General features: G+C 39.5%; 1 protein-coding gene across 3 annotated transcripts; it reads left to right on the forward strand.

Annotated features, from left to right (window-relative positions):
- The first annotated feature begins 289 nt into the window (after positions 1 to 289).
- On the forward strand, positions 290 to 17,738 carry LOC116466677 (histone-lysine N-methyltransferase SETMAR). 3 transcript variants are annotated; one of them, XM_032149539.2, is made up of 3 exons: positions 290 to 487; positions 9,863 to 10,726; positions 13,181 to 17,738. In XM_032149539.2, the coding sequence occupies exons 1-3, from the start codon at positions 332 to 334 to the stop codon at positions 14,213 to 14,215; spliced, it is 2,055 nt and encodes a 684-aa protein (XP_032005430.1). In that variant the 5' UTR covers positions 290 to 331; the 3' UTR covers positions 14,216 to 17,738. The 3 variants fall into 3 exon arrangements, with proteins under 3 accessions (XP_032005430.1, XP_058293163.1, XP_058293162.1); XM_058437179.1 differs by having other exon boundaries at positions 296 to 487; positions 10,612 to 10,726; positions 13,181 to 17,735; XM_058437180.1 differs by lacking the exon at positions 9,863 to 10,726 and having other exon boundaries at positions 13,181 to 17,734.
- The last annotated feature ends 1,956 nt before the right edge of the window (positions 17,739 to 19,694 follow it).

The following is a 19,694-nucleotide window of genomic DNA, read 5'->3' on the forward strand; positions in this document are numbered from 1 at the left end:
CACTCCACAAACGTCCACCGAGCCCTCAAAAACCTGGACAAATGACCTCACCTCGAAAACCCCCTCTTTGATGATCCCAGGAAAAACTAAAGCACTCACTTTGTTTCGTCCGTACCTTACATGGTTTTGTAATTATCTGTGGTGCCTCTGGCTGAAATCAAAGCGGGAGCCATACCCAAAAAGTCAAGGAAGGTAAGCGCCTTCCAGGCCACTCGTGAGGAGAAACGAACTACAATTCCCATGAGGCGGTGGGGCCACGGGACCACAACTCCCAGCATCCACTGCGCGGCCCAGGCCTGTCAGGGTAGTAGGCGCTGCGTGGGGCGGGTAAATGTTCGCGGAAGCGGCAAAGAAGACACGGCCTTGTGGGATGGCGGAGTTTAAGGAGAAGCCTGAGGCCCCGACTGAGCAGCTGGATGTCGCGTGCGGCCAGGAAAACTTGCCGGTGGGCGCGTGGCCCCCGGGGGCCGCGCCGGCGCCCTTCCAGGTAGGGGCGGGGCCAGGCGGCGCGGGAGGCGGGCGCGCGGCTCCCCCACGTGGTCTCCTTAAGCCGCCTCGCTGGGACGGCCTCCCAGTCGCGACCTTTTGTCTTCTCTTATCGCACACCCGTTGGTGCGCGGAAACAGGTGTGCATGCCCCGGCCTGGGCCTTTTTCTGTTAACCCACGGCATCACCTTAGCAAGGGTGTTGTCCTTTTCAGTCCATTCCCTGAAGCGCAGAACCAGAGGCCTTGTGAGAACCTGGCTTTTTGTCCCAGTCCTGTCCTCAGAACTCAAGGAGGCATCAAGGGGGGAGTCATTTACCTCCCTGGTCTCAGGTGTCTCTCACAGGTAGGATAAGCCGTGGGGCCTATTAGTGGATCGCACCCGGTGTCGTGCATAAAAACAGCGCCTCAAGTCAGCCTTAGCTGTGGTCTCCCTCATGCTGTGGGCTCTTGGGCGAGTATAAATTAGCTATGGCTAAGCATTAGTGTCTTCCAGTGTACAGTTTAACAGTACCTGTCTTCCGGATTGCTTTGAAAATTGCAAGGAAAATACACTTTCTGGTTTGCTGTAAGAACTCAGTAAATGTTTGCTGCTATTAACTATCTCAAAGCCCTTTCTACTCTTTTTTTTTTTGAGACTGAGTCTCACTCTGTCGCCCAGGCTGGAGTGGCGCGATCTCGGCTCACTGCAACCTCCACCTCCCGGGTTCAAGCGATTCTCCTGCCTCAGCCTCCTGAGTAGCTGGGATCACAGGCATGTGCCACCACGCCCATCTAATTTTTGTGTTTTTAGTAGAGACAGGGTTTTTCCATGTTGGTCAGGCTGGTCTCGAACTCCCAACCTCAGGTGATCCGCCTGCTTCTGCCTCCCAAAGTGCTGGGATTACAGGCATGAGCCACCGCTCCCAACCTCCACTCTGACTTTCTTATCCCTCTGACCTTGGCCTGAGCGTCACGTAAGGAATAAGGAATGACCAAAGATTTTGAAATGGAAAGAGCACTGGATGGGGAAGTTGGAGAGCGTGGTTCAGAGCTTAGCCATCTTAGCTACTTCCCAGAGCCTGAGTTTCTTCATCTGCAACATGAAAATAATAATTTTAAAATGCATAGCCCCTTTAACATCCATTATCAACAGTGAACCGTATCTGCCTTTCCTTTTCTTAGGGGTCTTTGTGAGGATCAGATAAGATAATAGATTCAATAGCAGCTTTCAAAGATGTCAAGGAGAAGAATCAAACTCTGTAAAATATTTGAACAGATTTATTCTGAGCCAAATATGAGCGACCATGGCCTGTGACACAGCCCTCAGGAGATGCTGAGAACATGTGGCCCAGGTGGTTAGGGCACAGCCTGGTTTTATACATGTTTGGGAGAGAGGAGACATCAATCAAATACATTTAACATGTACATAGGTTTGCTTCAGAAAGGCGGGGCAACTCAAAGTGGTTGGGGGGCGGTGCTTCCAGACTATAGGTAGATTTTAATTTTTCTGGTTAACAATTTTTCTGGTTAACAATTGGTTGAGTTTATCTGAAGACCTGGGATCAATAGAAATGTTTAGATTAAGATAAAGGGGTTTTTTTTGAGACGGAGCTTGACTCCATCACCCAGGCTAGAGTGTGGTGGTGCGATCAGCTCACTGCAACCTCCACCTCCCAGGTTCAAGCAATTCTTCCACCTCAGCTTCCCGAGTAGCTGGGATTACAGGTGCCTACAACCACGCCCAGCTGATTTTTAGTAGAGACAGGGTTTTACCATGTTGCCCAGGCTGGTCTCAAACTCCTGACCTCAAGTGATCCGCCCAGCTCGGCCTCCCAAAGTGCTGGGATTACAGACGTGAGCCACCGCACCCGGCCACGTAGAGACCAAGTTTTAATTGTGGGGAGGAAACTCTCAGTTGACTTCAGAGGGAGTAGGTTGTAAAACGTTTCTTATCGAACTTAAAAAGGTGCTTCGCTCTTAGTTGATTATCTCCTTGTTGTGCAAAGAAAGAAAAAGAGGGGGAAAGGGGATTCTCTATAGAATGTGGATTTTACCCACAAGAGACAACCCTCTAGGACAATTTAAAGATATGGCAAGGAAATATATTTGGGGTTAAAATATTTTGATTTCTTCCCTTATTTGTTTTGTGATGTTATGACAGAGTCAGGTTAGAAAGCAGACCATGCTATATAGGGTTAAAATTAAAACTCCTCTGATGAGACTTTATGGTTTGTAAGGCATGACTCCCCAGGTGCCTTAGGTAGGAATTTGGGCAAGATAAAAAAAAAATCACAGTTTAGTCCTCAAAGAGTAGAATAAGATATTAATGTCAGAAATTATTATTGTTCCCCAGACTACCTTTGGCAATTTATGGTTAATAATACAGTTAGCTGGCCCAATATTAAACAGTGGTCCCTGAAAACTTAGGACTAAGCATTGCTGAGTTCCTGGTCAAAAACACTGATTTAAAAAACCACTGTTCTAGTCCATTCTTAATTCAACAAATATTTATTGAGAGCTAAATATATGCAAGGTAGTGGGTTGGGCTGCAAAGAATACAACAAACAGAAAAACACACTCTACCCTCAAGGTGTTTACAACTGTCATGATTAGCTTCAATATTCCTGCTGTGCATGTGTGTGTGCGTGTGTGTAGGTGTGTGTTTGAGACTATTCTATAAATCTGTTTCCAATCTTGAGTCATATTTTTCTTTGCCATATCCAAGAACAATCTGTAAAACTATGTGCCTGACATATTTTTTTAATTAACTCACTTTAAGCATTAAATTATTTAAAAATAAATTATATAAGTATCTCCCTTAGAATCATTGTAATCATTAATGTCCATAAAATCATGAGGTTTTCTATTTTGCAAAGTCTATATTAAAATAAATACATCTATTTTTAAAAGGGGAGAAAGGAGTGACAAGAGGAAACTTTGTGATTGATTGTTATTTCTACAGTTGGTGGGCATAAATGAAAATTGGGAGATTAAAACCCACTCCCACAGTATTCTAACTATCTCTGTATATGCACAGCTCCCAATAGAGTTACAAAAATAAGACAGGATCCCTTCCTAAGAGAGCTTATTGTCTTTCTTACCAAGAAGATCAAACATGCTTGAAACATTTAAGTGACAAGCCTAAAAGTGCACTCAACTCGTTTTCTTCCATGTATTCATGGAACACAAAACCAGTCTTATAAAAGGTCAAAACAGCTTGCTTGCTCCAAACCCTGCCTTCACAGGCATATGCACACATAAGAATTAAGGCATGAAAAAGTTTCAAGATAAAAATAACTTTGTGTCTGTTTTGCCTTTGGCTACTGTATGAAAAGGCAAAAAGAAATTCAAATGTTCATATTGGAAACAAGCATATCATAATGTCATCAGTGTTGAAAGCCAAGTAGAAAATAAACTAATTGATTTTATTGAGCTAACAGTTGGATCTAACCATTTTTCAGGTCTCTGAAACCAGCTTCAAACATTATTTTTAAGATCTCAACAGGCCTTGACAAGAATTATCTGGCTCACAGTCTTCTAATAGCTGCTTGGAGGAAAAACAAACTTATGAGGCTAAAGGCCAAGTACAAAGATTCTTGTAGCTGGGGTTTCAACACAACCAAAAAAGGAATGAAGATTTTCACAACACTTCTTTATAATTCGGAGGCCCAGGTTTTAAGCCTAGACTATTATAGTGTCATACTTCAGTTTCTGGGTCTTCAGTACAGAATGTGATTCAGAAAAGTCAAACTTCTCGTTAACAAGTATCCAGAGCTGCAATCTGGCAATCGAAAAATGCTTCTTGAGCACCTGCTGTGTGCCTCCTCCTATGGATAGGAACCCCACTCCCATCACCATGCCACACTCCAAACCTCATAACTAGGCTTTTCCCTGAGACACGTATCTGTTAGAAAGGTAAGACCTACACATTTAACACAATTAGAGAGCCCTACAATCTGTGTCATTTAGACCCTGAAGTTCATGCTATTAACAGTAAATCTAGTTCAGAGAAGAAAGAAATTATTGCAGACAGGAATAGCCAAGACAAGAGTGTATTTTTTCTGTCAAAAAACTTGAAATCTTCACCCAGTGCTTCAAGGATCTGATTTCCAGTATATCATTTTGCCCTGATTGTTTTGCATTTATTCCCAGCTCTTGCATGAGTAATTCTGTGCTTTGATACATACGAAGAAAAAGTAAAACTTACATTGTAACAATGCAGGAAATTTTAAAAATCCCAGCCAGGCATGGTGGCTCACTCCCATAATCCCAACCCTTTTGGAGGCCAAGGCGGGAGAATCACTTGAAGTCAGGAGTTTAAGACCACCCTTAACAAAGGGCAACAAAGTGAGACCCCATCTCTACAAAAACATTTTATTTTAAATTAACCACACATGGTGGTGCATGCCTGTAGTGCCACCTACTTGGGAGGCTGACCTTGAGCCCAGCAGTTGGAGGCTGCAGTGAGCTATGATCATGCCATTGCACTCCAGACTGGGCAGCAATGTCTTTAAAAAAAAAAAAAAATCCCATTCTCCATGTCATTTATACTTTTCTGACTGTTTCTAAATCCCAGTATATGCATATTGCAGACAGTAAGGTAATACTTGATAAATGAAAGAAGTCTGGTCTGGGTCAGCTCTTAGCTTTTCTCTACTCAAATGGAGAAGTAATGGAGGAAAGGTATACAGTCCAATGGCTTCCTAGACACAATTTTGGTTTGAATATGTTTGAACCTGGAAAGTTTAACTCCAGAACTTATTTTCTTCACTACCCTACTATGTACTACCTGCAAAATTTTTATTGAATACATATATGCTAATCCCTAAAGTAAGCTTTTTAAGCCAGTTCTGTCATTTTTTCTTTCACAGAAACCTATGAAATAACTAAGATGTTTAGTAATGTTAAGTAATTTGCCAGAAACATATGTTGTTTTAAATATAACATCTGAAAGTAATATCTAGAAGAATTGAAAGAAGCCAATATTTTTATAAAGTGCCTGACATGGAGTACAGCATTATTTCATTAAAATTTCATGATAGCCCCCCCAAATGTGGGTATTATCCTTGTCTTATAGCTACTAATCTGAAGCCTAGCCAGTCACTTGTCCAGAATCACAATGCTAATAAGAGCCTGGCTGTGGTTTGTGTCTCCTTTAGAGCATTCCATGTTCTGCATTAGGAAGCTCTCCGCTGCTTCCTCACAGTTCAAGACCATAGTCACAGAGTTTTCCTGCCTGGTCTCCTGCACACTTTGCTGTAGTTTAACCTCCTAATTGAAGACATCTTTGTTCATTGACCATTTACACCTTTGACTTGTCTATGAAAAGAGTCAAACTCTGCAAAATATTTGAAGAGATTTATTCTGAGCCAAATAGGAGTGACCATGGACCATGACACAGCCCTCAGGAGATCCTGAGAACATGTACCCAAGGTGGTTGGGATATGGCTTAGTTTTATACATTTTAGGGAGACATGAGACAACAGTCAAATACATGTAAAACGTATATTGGTTCAGTCCAGAAAGACAGGACAGCTGGAAGCGGAGGCTTCCAGTTTCTGATTAACAGTTTGCTTGAAGGAATTGTTATTGTCTAAAAACTTAGGAATGCCTTGGGTAAGATAAAGGGTTGTGGAGACCAGGGGTTTATTATCATGCAGGTGAAGCCTCCAGGTAGCAGGCTTCAGAGAGAATAGATTGTAAATGTTTTTTATCAGACTTAAAGAGTCTGTTCTATCAGTAATTCCAAAAGGGAAGAGGGTATAATAAGGCATGTCTGACCCCCGCCCCCTTCCCATCATGACCTGAACTAGTTTTTCAGGTTAGCTTTGGAATGCCCTTGCTGGGAGGAGGGGTCCGTTCAGATGATCAGGGAACTTAGAATTTTATTTTTGGTTAACAGAGTACATTTTCTAGCCATTTCCTGAAACCATTCTCAGCTTCTACCCAGGGTGTATCAGTCAGGACTCATTTGTTTGCAAGAAACATAAACAACACAAACTGGCTGTAAGGAATTGCCTCAAATCAGAAAAGTCTAAGTGGTAACTATAGGCATGTCTGGACCCAGTAATTCTAAAAGTATTGTCAGATACTTCTTCCCACCACCTTCCCCCTTCACACCCCAGCTTCCCGTTTCTGTGGTAGGCTACACACTCAGTAGGCCTCATCTATGTGGCAGAACTTGGAAATGCCAGGCAAACACTACAGTTGAATAATTCTAGTAGAAAGAGAATGCCTCTTCCCTGATTGTTTCAGCAGAAGTCTGGCTTAGGTCATATCAGCTGACTCCCAGTTTGTAACCCACTTTACATTAGCTTTCAGATACAATTATATTTCAGATACAATTATTATTTAACTATGGGGAAACAGTCTGAGAAATGCATCATTAGACAATTTCATCATTATGCAAAAGTCATAGAGTACACAGTACTTACACAAACCTAGATGGTATAGCCTACTACACACTTATGCAATATGATAATGCCCTATCACTCCTAGGCTACAAACCTGCACAGAATGTTACTACACTGAATACTGTAGATACTTGTAACACAGTGGTGTTTGTGTATCTAAACATAGAAAACATACAGTAAAAATACTGTATTCTAATCTTACAGGACTACCATTGTATAAGCATATATGTGGTCTGACCAAAAAGTCATTATGCAGCACATGACTACTCAAAGTTTAACCGCGTGGCATGTAAATATTTGAATAGAATGTTAGGACAATTACCTCACATTATTTCTGAAAATAATAAATAGCTTTTCAGTATGTAAATATCTGAAAAGATAGGTAATTACATAATCAGATGTTAAATTAGACTAAGGTTTTCAAAAGATTATTCTTGAGTATAGTCATTTTTTAAGTCATTATCATCTGAAATGATATTTTATTGACCTTTTATGGAGGAGGAAATGGAAACATGAAGACAAAATGACTCAAAGCAATTATTGGTATCACGATCAGTGATTATATCCATCAAGGGGAAAAAATTTGCTTAAACAGGAAATTTTCCCAGAAGTCTCTGTTATCTTTTGAAAGGTATCTGCAGTTCATTTGGAATTAGCTACCGTCTATAAGTCCCTAAAGGATTATAGATTGTGCAGCAAGTTTAATTGCAGAATTTTAAAAAATATATCATGAGATTCTTCAAAATCTTTTTAAATTTGTAAGTAAAAATAACTAAATAAAACTGTTTTTCACCTGCTTTCCTGATTAGAAAACTGCAGTAAGTCAGACTGGATTTTAAAAGAAGTTATCCATGTCAAAAGAAAAACTTTAGCGTTTAGTGATTTATATAGTACCTTAAAAATATGTGCACCTTTAATGACAAATCAACTTAAAAGTTTAACATGAAAAGTTTAACAAAGAGATCTTCATTTTACAAGTACTTTTTAAAATGTCTCAGTAACCATTTACATTTCAACATTGAACCTTTAAAAAGCTGAAAGTAGATTCTATATAAAACAGCAGTCATTGAGTTTGACTGATAGAGCATCATTTTCTAACCTATCCTTTATCCATTTAGGATATTCCTGCTAAGCTAAAGCTGTAAGAAACAACACAAACAAAAGCTATTTCCTCTCTCCACCCCCAAATGACTTTTTAAGCAGAATGTTGGCCTTCCCCCACAGGTCCTCCCACTGGTTGTCCTCCTCATCTTTCACAAGAGGATGTCAGTCCTCCCCAGCTCAGAGTTTTTTTTTAGTATAGGGTTTTGCACTTAACTACATAGCTCCACCCGAGGCCTCCACAGGGAGTATAACTATCTGCTGTTCAATACCTTTCTAAAGCCTGGCCTGGAGACAAAATATTAATGGAGGGTTGACTGGAAGACGTGGTGCAAACATTCCTCCAGGTGCTTTAAAATCTATCCCCAATGAAAGGCCGTGCAACTGGTTCCTTGCAGAACTGCTCTTACCCGACTGTGCTGTTGTGGGATCCCAGCAGCCTTTACTGGGGACCAGAATAAAAAACAGCCCATGAAACTGCTTCCTGGAAAAGAGTGGTTTAGAAGAACACATTGGTGGAATTCCTTCCTGGTATCAATACTGAAAAAAGTCAATGCCGCTTCTGAACAATGAGATTATTCCTTACAGGCAGGGCAAGCTACGTATCTAATCATATATCCTTCTCTGAATTGGCAGCTCTCAGGCAGAGCCAAATGTCCAGTCTACTTCTACCACACACTGTGTGTCTAAGCTCACTGGACCTGTTTGTTCTGTTTCCCTTTCACCTTACTCTCCTTACTTGTTCATTTATCTTACCTGTTTGTAAGTCTCATTAAATCCTTTTTGGAATAAAGCAGATATAAAATGGATTGGGTTCTATGTAAGCAAGAATTACTGTATACGTAAAAAAATCTGCTGGTTTCATGAGAGATACTTTAATCTGAAATCACAGTTTGAAAATATGCTTCACAATGCTAATGATGATCTAACCAGAGATTGGGCTTCACAGAGAGTTTAGATTGAGGATTGTCTTCTTTTTATATAACATTTTATAAATGTAATGTTTTGAAAATACAGGTACATTTAAATGACAGTTTTTTTCATATTCCTTTCTCATTTAATTAGAACAGAGTTTCTTTACAAGTGTACATCTATAATAAATTTAAATATCTAGTAATATCTATTTAAGAAATAGCATTTTTGGAATTCTGTGTGCAATTGACTTGTCATCTATGACTTTCTTATCCCCAACCAATATCTGAGGTAACTCATAATTAAAATACATATATGCATGTATATTATCAGGTAAAGGTAAAAGAGATCAAAAGCTAAGGATAAAATGCTTAACTGTACTGAGACACTAAATTCAGCACTGAGTTTTCTGACATCCAAAGCTAAAAGGGAAACAAAAGAAGTTACAAAGCTTTCCATTTCTGATAAGAGAAAAAAATAGTATTTTTCTTATTGTCCTTATGCATACATAATAATACATATATATGTCCTTATGTGTACCTATATATAACATACTATTATATACATTAAGTATTATAATGCCCAACTCATCCTTATACATACCTAAAATAAAACCACAAATTCTAAAAATTAATCTTAGCTGGACATAGTGGTTCCCACTTGTAGCTGCAGCAACTAAGGAATCTGAGGCAGGAGAATCACTTGAGCTCAGGTTACAGTAGACTGCAATCACACCACTGCACTCCAGCCTGTGCAACAGAGCAAGACCCTGTCTCTTAAAAAAAAAAAAAAAAATTCTTTTATTGGAGAGAGATCTTTTTGGACAATATCTTAGTACGCTGTGTTTTGTCAGTTTTGTCCTGTTTTTATATATGTTAGAATTACAATGGGTCCCAGTCAAAAGCTACTTGGAATATATAGGAAATATATGACATGCCATGCTGACTTACAGTGTGTATATTTTTTACAGTACACTCCCGATCATGTAGTTGGACCTGGAGCAGACATTGATCCCACTCAAATAACCTTTCCCGGATGCATTTGTGTCAAAACTCCCTGCCTCCCTGGCACTTGCTCCTGTCTCCGCCATGGAGAGAACTATGATGATAACTCATGCCTTAGAGATATAGGATCTGGAGAAAAGTATGCAGAGCCTGTTTTTGAATGCAATGTCCTGTGCCAATGCAGTGACCACTGCAGAAACAGAGTGGTCCAGAAAGGTCTACAGTTCCACTTCCAAGTGTTCAAGACGCATAAAAAAGGCTGGGGACTTCGTACCTTGGAATTTATACCGAAAGGAAGGTTTGTCTGTGAATATGCTGGTGAGGTTTTAGGATTCTCTGAAGTTCAGAGAAGAATTCACTTACAAACAAAATCCGACTCCAATTACATTATAGCCATCAGAGAACATGTTTATAATGGGCAGGTAATGGAAACATTTGTTGACCCTACTTATATAGGAAATATTGGAAGATTCCTTAATCATTCTTGTGAGCCAAACCTTTTGATGATTCCTGTCCGAATTGACTCAATGGTACCTAAGTTGGCACTTTTTGCAGCCAAAGATATTGTGCCAGAAGAAGAACTCTCTTATGATTATTCAGGAAGATATCTTAATCTAACAGGCAGTGAAGACAAAGAAAGGCTAGATAATGGGAAACTAAGAAAACCTTGTTACTGTGGTGCCAAATCATGTACTGCTTTCCTGCCTTTTGACAGTTCTCTGTACTGCCCCTTAGAAAAGTCGAACATCAGTTGTGGAAATGAGAAGGAACCCAGCATGTGTGGCTCAGCCCCTTCTGTGTTCCCCTCCTGCAAGCGATTGACCCTTGAGGTGAGTCTGTTCAGTGATAAGCAGCTTGCCCCTCCCTTTAGTGGAAGACAGTGGTTGGCTAGCTTTACCTCTGCCTAGTTACGTAAGTTTAACTCAGGAATGTGGCAGAGACTACAAGTTGTCCATCAGTATCCTTTCTCCCTTTCTGTAATAGAATTCTCCATTTAACAGGAGTACATGACTACCCAGAATACTCACTTTCCTAGTTAGATTTGTCTTAGTAACTGTTCTAGTTAATAGGATATAAGCAAAAATGACAAGTGCTTAAATGCAGATATCCTGCCCTTCACCTCCTCTTTCTTCCTGATGGCTGGAATGTATACATGATGACTGGAACTGGAGCAGTCATCCTAGACCCCAGAATGACCCTGGGAAAGGAAGCCATTGCATAGAAAAATCAACAAGATTAAAAGGAGTCTAGGTGTCTGGTACTGTAGAACATCCTACCAGTCGTGATCTGACACCTTTGTACTTTCAGGTGAGAAATAGTCTATCCCTTGCTTAAGCCACTGTTATTGTAAGTTTTCTAGCACTAACATGGAACCTAATAATGATCCAAGAAACCCTTGTGGCTGCATACCTAAACCCTGCTTTGCAACCAATTTTAACAGTAATAAAGCTGACATTTTGATTTCTGTCTGACTCCTGCATCCTACTTAATTGTTTCTAAGCATGGATCAAGGAAAAAGGCATTATTAACTATCACCTGCTAAAACCCTAGTAAGTACCACCAGTAGTGAAAAATATAACCATGAAAATGACTTACATGTTGTAACCAAAAGTCAGAAAAAGAGACATATTGTAAATTTTTCATTATATCCTTGGCTGTACTCCAAATCTTGTGAAGTTATGCTTCAAAACTTCAAACAGCCTCACTTCATGTATAAATAACAGAAAAATAACCCTGTCCACACCACAGAAGGAGACGGGAGTTTTATGATCCCATTTAAACTTCTAGAGCAGCAAACATCTCCAACTACCTTCCTTAAAGCAGGGATGTTGCAAAAATACAGTTGCTGTGGAGGTTTATCAGACATTTTGAAAGCTAAAATAATTACTAGAGCACCTATGATATTATTAAGTAATTTAATTTCTTCTCTAGTACATTTAAACCCTACCACTAGGAGGCCCTGCGCTTCCAACATTATAGGAATCCATGTTATATATAACACTATTCCTCTGTAATATAAGTACATTGTACACTTTAAATGAGTGAAATATACAGCGTGTGAATTGTATCTCAATAAAGCTGGGTTGTTTTTAAGTATCTTAGGGTTTATAATGTTCATATAACATTATATGGAATGGTTCCCTGTGAACAAATGGTACTAGAGTACACATAAAATGCCCCAAATTAAAAATACATAGTATCAAAAATTTTCCTCCAAATTAATCATTTCTCCATGCCAACTTTCCTCTGTTACTTCAATGCCTCTGAAGCAGTCCTGCTTTTTATAAGGCAGCTTGTATCCCTCACTCCAAAATGTGCTTTTTCTTGCTCACAAGCTCACCTAATAACTGAGCTGCTTCAGGAGCAATATGGAAGTGGTCAGAAGGAAAATGATTGGCTCACCATTTGATTCTGCAGATACCCTTTTCTATGTCATTTTGCCTTTCTCTATTGAACAGCAGAGATATTCCCAGAGGACAATCTTCCATTCAGAGACAAGGACACAAACAGCCCCGTCCAACTCAGTGCCTCTGCCAGAGACAACTGACTGAATATGGACCCCTGGAAATTTTTTGTCCTCAGGCACTAGTTTATTATATAGCACTTAGTCCTAGAAACCAGATTCCTAAGGTAAGAGTCAAAGAGTCTTTATTCCAAGTCTTTTCTAAGCAGCAAGTTAACTGCATTTGTTTGCTTCATTGCCATATTTTTGAGAATGTTGACACCTATTTTGAGAGAAAACATTTAAAAATATACTTCCACTTGACTATAATCCCATGATAAAATAACATTTTTATAATTATAAATTATAAGATTCAAATTTTAAAAGATGGGGCTGGGTGCAGTGGCTCTCACCTATAATCCCAGCACTTTGGGAGGCCGAGGCAGGTAGAACACTTGAGGTCAGGAGTTTGAGACCAGCCGGGCCAACATGATGAAACCCCATCTCTACTAAAAATACAAAAATTAGTTAGATGTGGTGGCACATGTCTGTAGTCCTAGCTACTCAGGACACTGAGGCATGAGACTCGCTTGAGCCCGGGAGGCAGAGGTTGCAGTGAGCCAAGATTGTACCACTGAACTCCAGCTTGGGTGACAGAGCAAGACTCTGTCTCAAAAAAAAAAAAAAGTAGTTACAGTTTTTGCATTGTTGGAATTTGGTATTTGATATTGGAATACATTCTTAAATAAATGTGGTCATGTTATACATCATTTTAATGAGCATTTCTTGCTTTGTGTTTTTTTGCTAATGACCTCTTACTTGCTGTTTATGTTTATTTTAGACTATGAAAATGATGTTAGACAAAAAGCAAATTCGAGCAATTTTCTTATTCGAGTTCAAAATGGGTCGTAAAGCAGCAGAGACAACTCGCAACATCAACAATGCATTTGGCCCAGGAACTGCTAACGAACGTACAGTGCAGTGGTGGTTCAAGAAGTTTTGCAAAGGAGATGAGAGCCTTGAAGATGAAGAGCGTAGTGGCCGGCCATCAGAAGTTGACAATGACCAGTTGAGAGCAATCATTGAAGCTGATCCCCTTACAACTACACGAGAAGTTGCTGAAGAACTCAATGTCAACCATTCTACGGTTGTTCGGCATTTGAAGCAAATTGGAAAGGTGAAAAAGCTTGATAAGTGGGTGCCTCATGAACTGACTGAAAATCAAAAAAATCGTCGTTTTGAAGTGTCATCTTCTCTTATTCTACGCAACCACAATGAACCATTTCTCGATCGGATTGTGACGTGCGATGAAAAGTGGATTTTATATGACAACCGGCGACGATCAGCTCAGTGGTTGGATCAAGAAGAAGCTCCAAAGCACTTCCCGAAGCCAATCTTGCACCCGAAAAAGGTCATGATCACTATTTGGTGGTCTGCTGCTGGTCTGATCCACTACAGCTTTCTGAATCCCGGTGAAACTGTTACATCTGAGAAGTATGCTCAGGAAATTGATGAGATGCACCAAAAACTGCAACGCCTGCAGCTGGCATTGGTCAGCAGAAAGGGCCCAATTCTTCTCCACGACAATGCCCGACCGCATGTTGCACAACCCACACTTCAAAAGTTGAATGAATTGGGCTATGAAGTTTTGCCTCATCCACCGTATTCACCTGACCTCTTGCCAACCAACTACCACGTCTTCAAGCATCTCAACAACTTTTTGCAGGGAAAACGCTTCCACAACCAGCAGGATGCAGAAAATGCTTTCCAAGAGTTCATTGAATCGCGAAGCACGGATTTTTATGCTACAGGAATAAACCAACTTATTTCTCGTTGGCAAAAATGTGTTGATTGTAATGGTTCCTATTTTGATTAATAAAAATGTGTCGAGCCTACTTATAATGATTTAAAATTCACGGACCAAAACCGCAGTTAGTTTTGCATCAACCCAATATCTTCATAGATTGAAACAAATTAAAATTGCATTTGAAGTAGATTCCACAGACTTATATTAAGAATGTAGAAAGGTGGCCTGGCATAGTGGCTTACAACTGTAATCCCAGCACTTTGGGAGGCCCAGGCGGGCAGATCACTTGAGTCCAATAGTTCAGGACCAGCCTGGGCAACATAGTGAGACCCTGACTCTAATAAAATAATTTTTTTAAAAAAGAGTAGAAATACGTACCTTGAAAAACATTCTGGCCCTAGAATAATAACAATCACACTTGAAGAACAAAGCTCTTCTTTAAAAAAAATTTTCTTTAATTTTCAAATTACTATTCACAAAATAGCAGTGGCTGTTAGATTTTGTTCTTGGCCAAATGGAAAATTTTGCCCTAATTAAAATGTAGTCACTCTCCAGTGTGTTACCATTGAACAAATCACTGAAACTTTCCAAGTCAAAGTTTCCTTAGTTGGGAAGATTGAGTTAACACATGCAAAGGGGTTAGAACAATGCCTGAGTATATAGAAAGTATTCAGTAACTGTAAATTATTAGTCTTGAGAACTGTCTGTAGCATGTGACCCAAAGTTCTCCCTTCTATTCAGGTGTAATTAGGATATAATGTCCTTCAGTGGCAGACTTAAAGGGGGAAAAAGTCACAAAGAGGTGACCAGAAGGGTTAGAGCTGAGCAAGAGAGGTTCCTGCCCTGAGCCCTGCATTTTAGAGTGCCTAGGGTTACAAACGTATGCACACACACATGAGTTAAAGAAGACATGGATACCATAACCAGACACATGAGTTAAAGAAGACATGGATACCATAACCAGACAAAGACATTACTAGGAAAGAAAACTAATACCAATATCCCTTTTGAATATAGAGGCAAAAAAAAAAAGTACTAGCAAATGAAATCCAGCAAGATGTAAAAAGAATTATACACTGTGATCAAGTGGGATTTATCCCAGGAAAGCAAGGTTGGTTTAACATACGAAAATCAGTAAATCCAGTATATTAATGGGATAATTCACAAAAAATAAATACATAATCATTTCCATAGACACAAAGCATTTGACAAACTCCAGTAGCCTTTCATGATAAAAGCAGTGAACAGACTAGAAGTAAACAGGAACTTCTTCAACCTGAGAAAGGATATCTATGAAGACCCACAGCTAACATCATACATAATGATGAAAGACTGCAAGCTCTTATCCTAAGATATGGAACAAGAAAATGATCTCCAAGCTCACCACTTCTATTCAGCATTGTACTGGAGGTTCTAGGCAGGACAATTAGGCAGGTAAGAACTTAAAACTCAGGGCTGGGTTCAGTGGCTCATGCCTGTAATCCCAGCACTTTGGGAGCCAAAACAGATAGATCACCTGAGGTCAGGAGTTCAAGACAAGCCTGGCCAATATGGCAAAACCCTGTCTATACTAAAACTACAAAAATAAGCTGGGCATAGTGGCACACACCTGTAATCCCAGCTACTCCTGAGGCTGGGGCAGGAGAATCATTTGAACCTGGGAGGCGGAGGTTACAGTGAGCTGAGATCACACCACTGCACTCCAGTCCAGGTGACAGAGTGAGACTGCCTCTCAAAAAAAAAAAAAGAAAAAAGAAAAAAAGCCTTAAAAATAATAAGACAAATGATCCAATTTAAACATGGGCAAAAGATCTGAATAGACATCAAAAATAAACATGAATGTGAAAATGTGCTCACCATCATTTGTCGTCAGGGAATTGCAATTTAAAACTATAAGTTATCCCTTAGCACCCACTAGGATGGTAGAAAGCAAAAACACTAAAAATGCCAAAAGATGGCAAGGATGTGGAGCAACAGGAACTCTTCGTTGTTCATTGAAATGTGACATGGTACAGCCTCTTTAGAAGACAGTTTGGTGGGCTCTTAAAGAGCTAGGCATAGCCTTAGCATTGACCCAGCAATCATGCTTCTGTTAGCAAAATGACAGGGGTTCAGTCCTGCTGCTCACCACACAGAATGTCAATCACTGAGACAATGAATGTTGCCAGGAAAGAAGTATTTAATTGGGTGCTGCAGCCAAGGAGAATGGGAGATAGTCTCAAATCCCTGACCAACTACAACTGGGGAGGCTTATAGAGTGAGGGAAGGAATTAAGGGGGGTAAAGAAGCAATTATGATGAATGAGGGGGTCTGGCATCTTGTTTCGATGTGGTGATCTGGTGAGTTTAAGTCCCTTGCCTGAGGATGTGTTTCCTGAGGAAGGCACTCAGATGAGCCAAATGTAAATTTCAAGTTTTAAGACCTGAAGGGTCAATTTCCATGTGTGTTCCAAAACTTTCAAATATCATTTCTATGGGACAGTTGGAACAGTTGCACTCCTAGGTATTTACTGATTTGAAAACTTGTCCTCATAAAAACAGCACACACATGTTCATAACAGGGTTATAATTTGTTAAAACTTGAAGCAACACACATTTCTTCAATAAGTGAATGGATAAACAAACTGGTACATCCATATGATGGAATACTATTCAACAATAAAGAAATGAGCTATCGAGCCACAAAAAGTCCTGTATGAACCTTAAATGCATACTGTTAAGTGAGAGAAGTCATTCTGAACAGGCTGCATACTGTATGAGTCCAACTATATGACACTCTGGAAAAGACAAAACAATAGGGAATAAAAATGTCAGTGGTTGCCAGAGTTTGAGGGGAGGGAGGAATGAATAGGTGAAGCACAGGAGATTTTTAGGGCAATGAAACAATTCTGTATGATACTGTGATGGTGTATACATGACATTGTGTATTTGTGAAAACATATAGAACTTTACTGCACAAAGGGTCAAAATTTTATGTAAACAATTTTAATCATTTAAGAAGGCAGGGAATCACAGGAATACAGACTGTGACAAGAGAACATAACTATTAGTACAAATGTAGGAAACAAAAGAGTAGGGGTGAAAGGTGCTGATCCAAATAACTTTGGAAATTACTGGAGTTTGTAAGACTAAAAGCAAAAGGAACTGCATGTAAGCAGTTCCTAGTTGATACAAGTTGTTTCCCATGGGGGTTGTAGAGAAGTTTAAACATTCCCTCTGGAGGTTTGATAATTAAGTCTGCTGAAATGAACTGACAATAAACAGATTAAGAAAAGAAAGACCACTTTAATTACATACATGCAAATGGAAGCCTCAGAAAAATATGAGACTCAAAGGAGGAGACAGATGGTTGGAGGTTTCATAGCATAAAATGAATAGGGGCTTGAAGGGGAGGTGATGACAAGTTATGGGAGGAAAAGGGGAGGAACTGCATGGTGAACAAAGATTGTCTTACGTAAATAAAGTCTCTGAGGTCATAAAAGTTGTTTAGGAGTTTTTTATTGCTGCTGAAGAATAGGCAATAGCCTGTTTTGGTGTGGTGACAACTTTTAATCTCCTCTGGTGATAAATCTTTCCTGGTTGTTTGATGAAACTCCTAGGGAGGAGGCTCAAAACAAATGTATTCCTTTTGGAAGAACTTCCCTCAGTCAGAGAAGGGAACTTCAGGAGAGCCCCTCCCTGCACTTATGGGAGTAGGGTGAGAAACGAGAAAGCCAGACAGGCCTCCATTCTTGGGCAGCTTCTAAGTCCTTTCAATTTCCTTTAATTCTAAGTGCTCAGCATGTTAAAGGACCATACGTTGGGGTATCATTTTCTGAGCCTTAACAGGATACGATTCTGATAATAACAACTCTGCTAGTGCCTTACATGTATACTGGAATTAAACAAATTGATGGCAGATCGTGGGAGCCAGGTTTCTCACTGTTGGATTGGGAATTTACATTTAAGCAAAGGAAGGATGATCCATGTGGTAATGGATCAATTGGAGACATCAGCATGAACTCACATTTAGCTTAATATAGATACAGAAGGTTACATATAGAAATATTTCTAGATTACAGTTAGTATATTACAGTTAGTATGCACACATATATTTCCTTTCTCTGTCAGCTCAGACAGCCTAGAAGCATGATGCTCCAGTAGCAAGCAGCATATTTAGCACCCAGATCTTGATTTTTATACCATTCTCCAATAACAAAAAAACAGGGCTCTTTGGAGAAATGGCTAATTCTGCTACTAGAGAAGGAAATCAACAAGCTGAGACTGGAGCATCTTGTAGTGCCAGAAAGTAAGGAAATGCTTAAAAAAAAAAAGAAAAAGAAAGAAAGAAAGAAACCTACATTGATGGGGGTGTCAAAGGAGTACAGAAAAAAATTGAAAGAGCTCCCAGTGACCAAATCTGGAATAATTTCAGCAAGAAAATAAAGTAGTATTGGATTATAATACAAAATATAAAAATCTGTGAGTCCATACTGATATAAATAAATGATTGAATCAATAAATAAATGGGGTAAAGACAAATCTAACTTGCATAAGAATTCTAAATAACTTATGTAGCTATTTCTGCCACAAAAAGGGGGACCATAAATTCCTACTCCTTTAGTGTAAGCTATACATGGTGACTTCCTCCCAACGAGTGCAGAATGGAAAGTTGAGGGTGGAGGAAAGGGAGGGGAGCAGAGTAACTTTACTCTGGGGAAACTTGACAAATTATCTCAGCTAGGTGATCAAGGTCAATATGAACAGTGATAAATCATGTTGGTAGTATATGCCATTGACAGGATGTGATAAAGATGGTACATTAACTTTGAGGTCTTGCTCCCCAAACCCATACCCCAAGACTAATCATGAGGAAAAGAATCAGATAAATTTAAATACACGATCATCTACAAAATACTTGAACATTATTCCTCAAGATTGTCAAGGTCATGGAAAACAAGAAAAGTCTAAGAAATTGTCACAACCAAGAGGAGTCAAAGAAGACATGATAAGTAAATGTAATGTGGTGTACTGGATGAGATTCTAGAACCAAAACAGACAGGTAAAACTAAAAATCTGAATCAACTATGGTCTTTAGTTAATGATGTATCAATATTGGTTCTTAATTGTAACAAATGTATCATAATGTAATGATATGTATAATATCATATGTATGTATCAATACATAATAATATATAATGATATGTATAATAATGTAATATAAATATACCATAACTAATGTTAGTAATAGGGGAAACTGGCTGTGGGATATATAGGACCTTTCTGTATTATCTTCCCAATTTTTATGAAAATCTAAAACTATTCCATGAAAGTCTACTGTAAATGAAAATGTGCCGATGCGAGAAATGGTGGTGCATGCCTGCATGCCTTCAGTCCAAGCTACTTAGCAGTCTGAGGCAGGAGGATCCCTTGAGCCCAGGAGCTCCAGGCTGCAGTAAGCTATGATCCTGCCATTGCACTTCAGCCCAGGTGAAAGAGGGAGACCTGCCTACCTGCCTATAAAAAAAAAAAAAAAGAAAGAAAGAAAAAAGACAGACAATTATAAGCGT

Source organism: Hylobates moloch, unplaced genomic scaffold, assembly GCF_009828535.3.
Source record: "Hylobates moloch isolate HMO894 unplaced genomic scaffold, HMol_V3 SCAFFOLD_4, whole genome shotgun sequence".
Classification (NCBI taxonomy): domain Eukaryota; kingdom Metazoa; phylum Chordata; class Mammalia; order Primates; family Hylobatidae; genus Hylobates; species Hylobates moloch.

What these genes read in the sequence shown, in the direction of transcription:
- LOC116466677 (XM_032149539.2), top strand. Translation starts at nt 332, where the DNA reads ATGTTCGCGGAAGCGGCAAAGAAGACACGGCCTTGTGGGATGGCGGAG. An exon ending in CCGCGCCGGCGCCCTTCCAG is followed by an intron (nt 488 to 9,862) that starts GTAGGGGCGGGG and finishes TATTTTTTACAG; the next exon opens with TACACTCCCGATCATGTAGT. An exon ending in GCAAGCGATTGACCCTTGAG is followed by an intron (nt 10,727 to 13,180) that starts GTGAGTCTGTTC and finishes TGTTTATTTTAG; the next exon opens with ACTATGAAAATGATGTTAGA.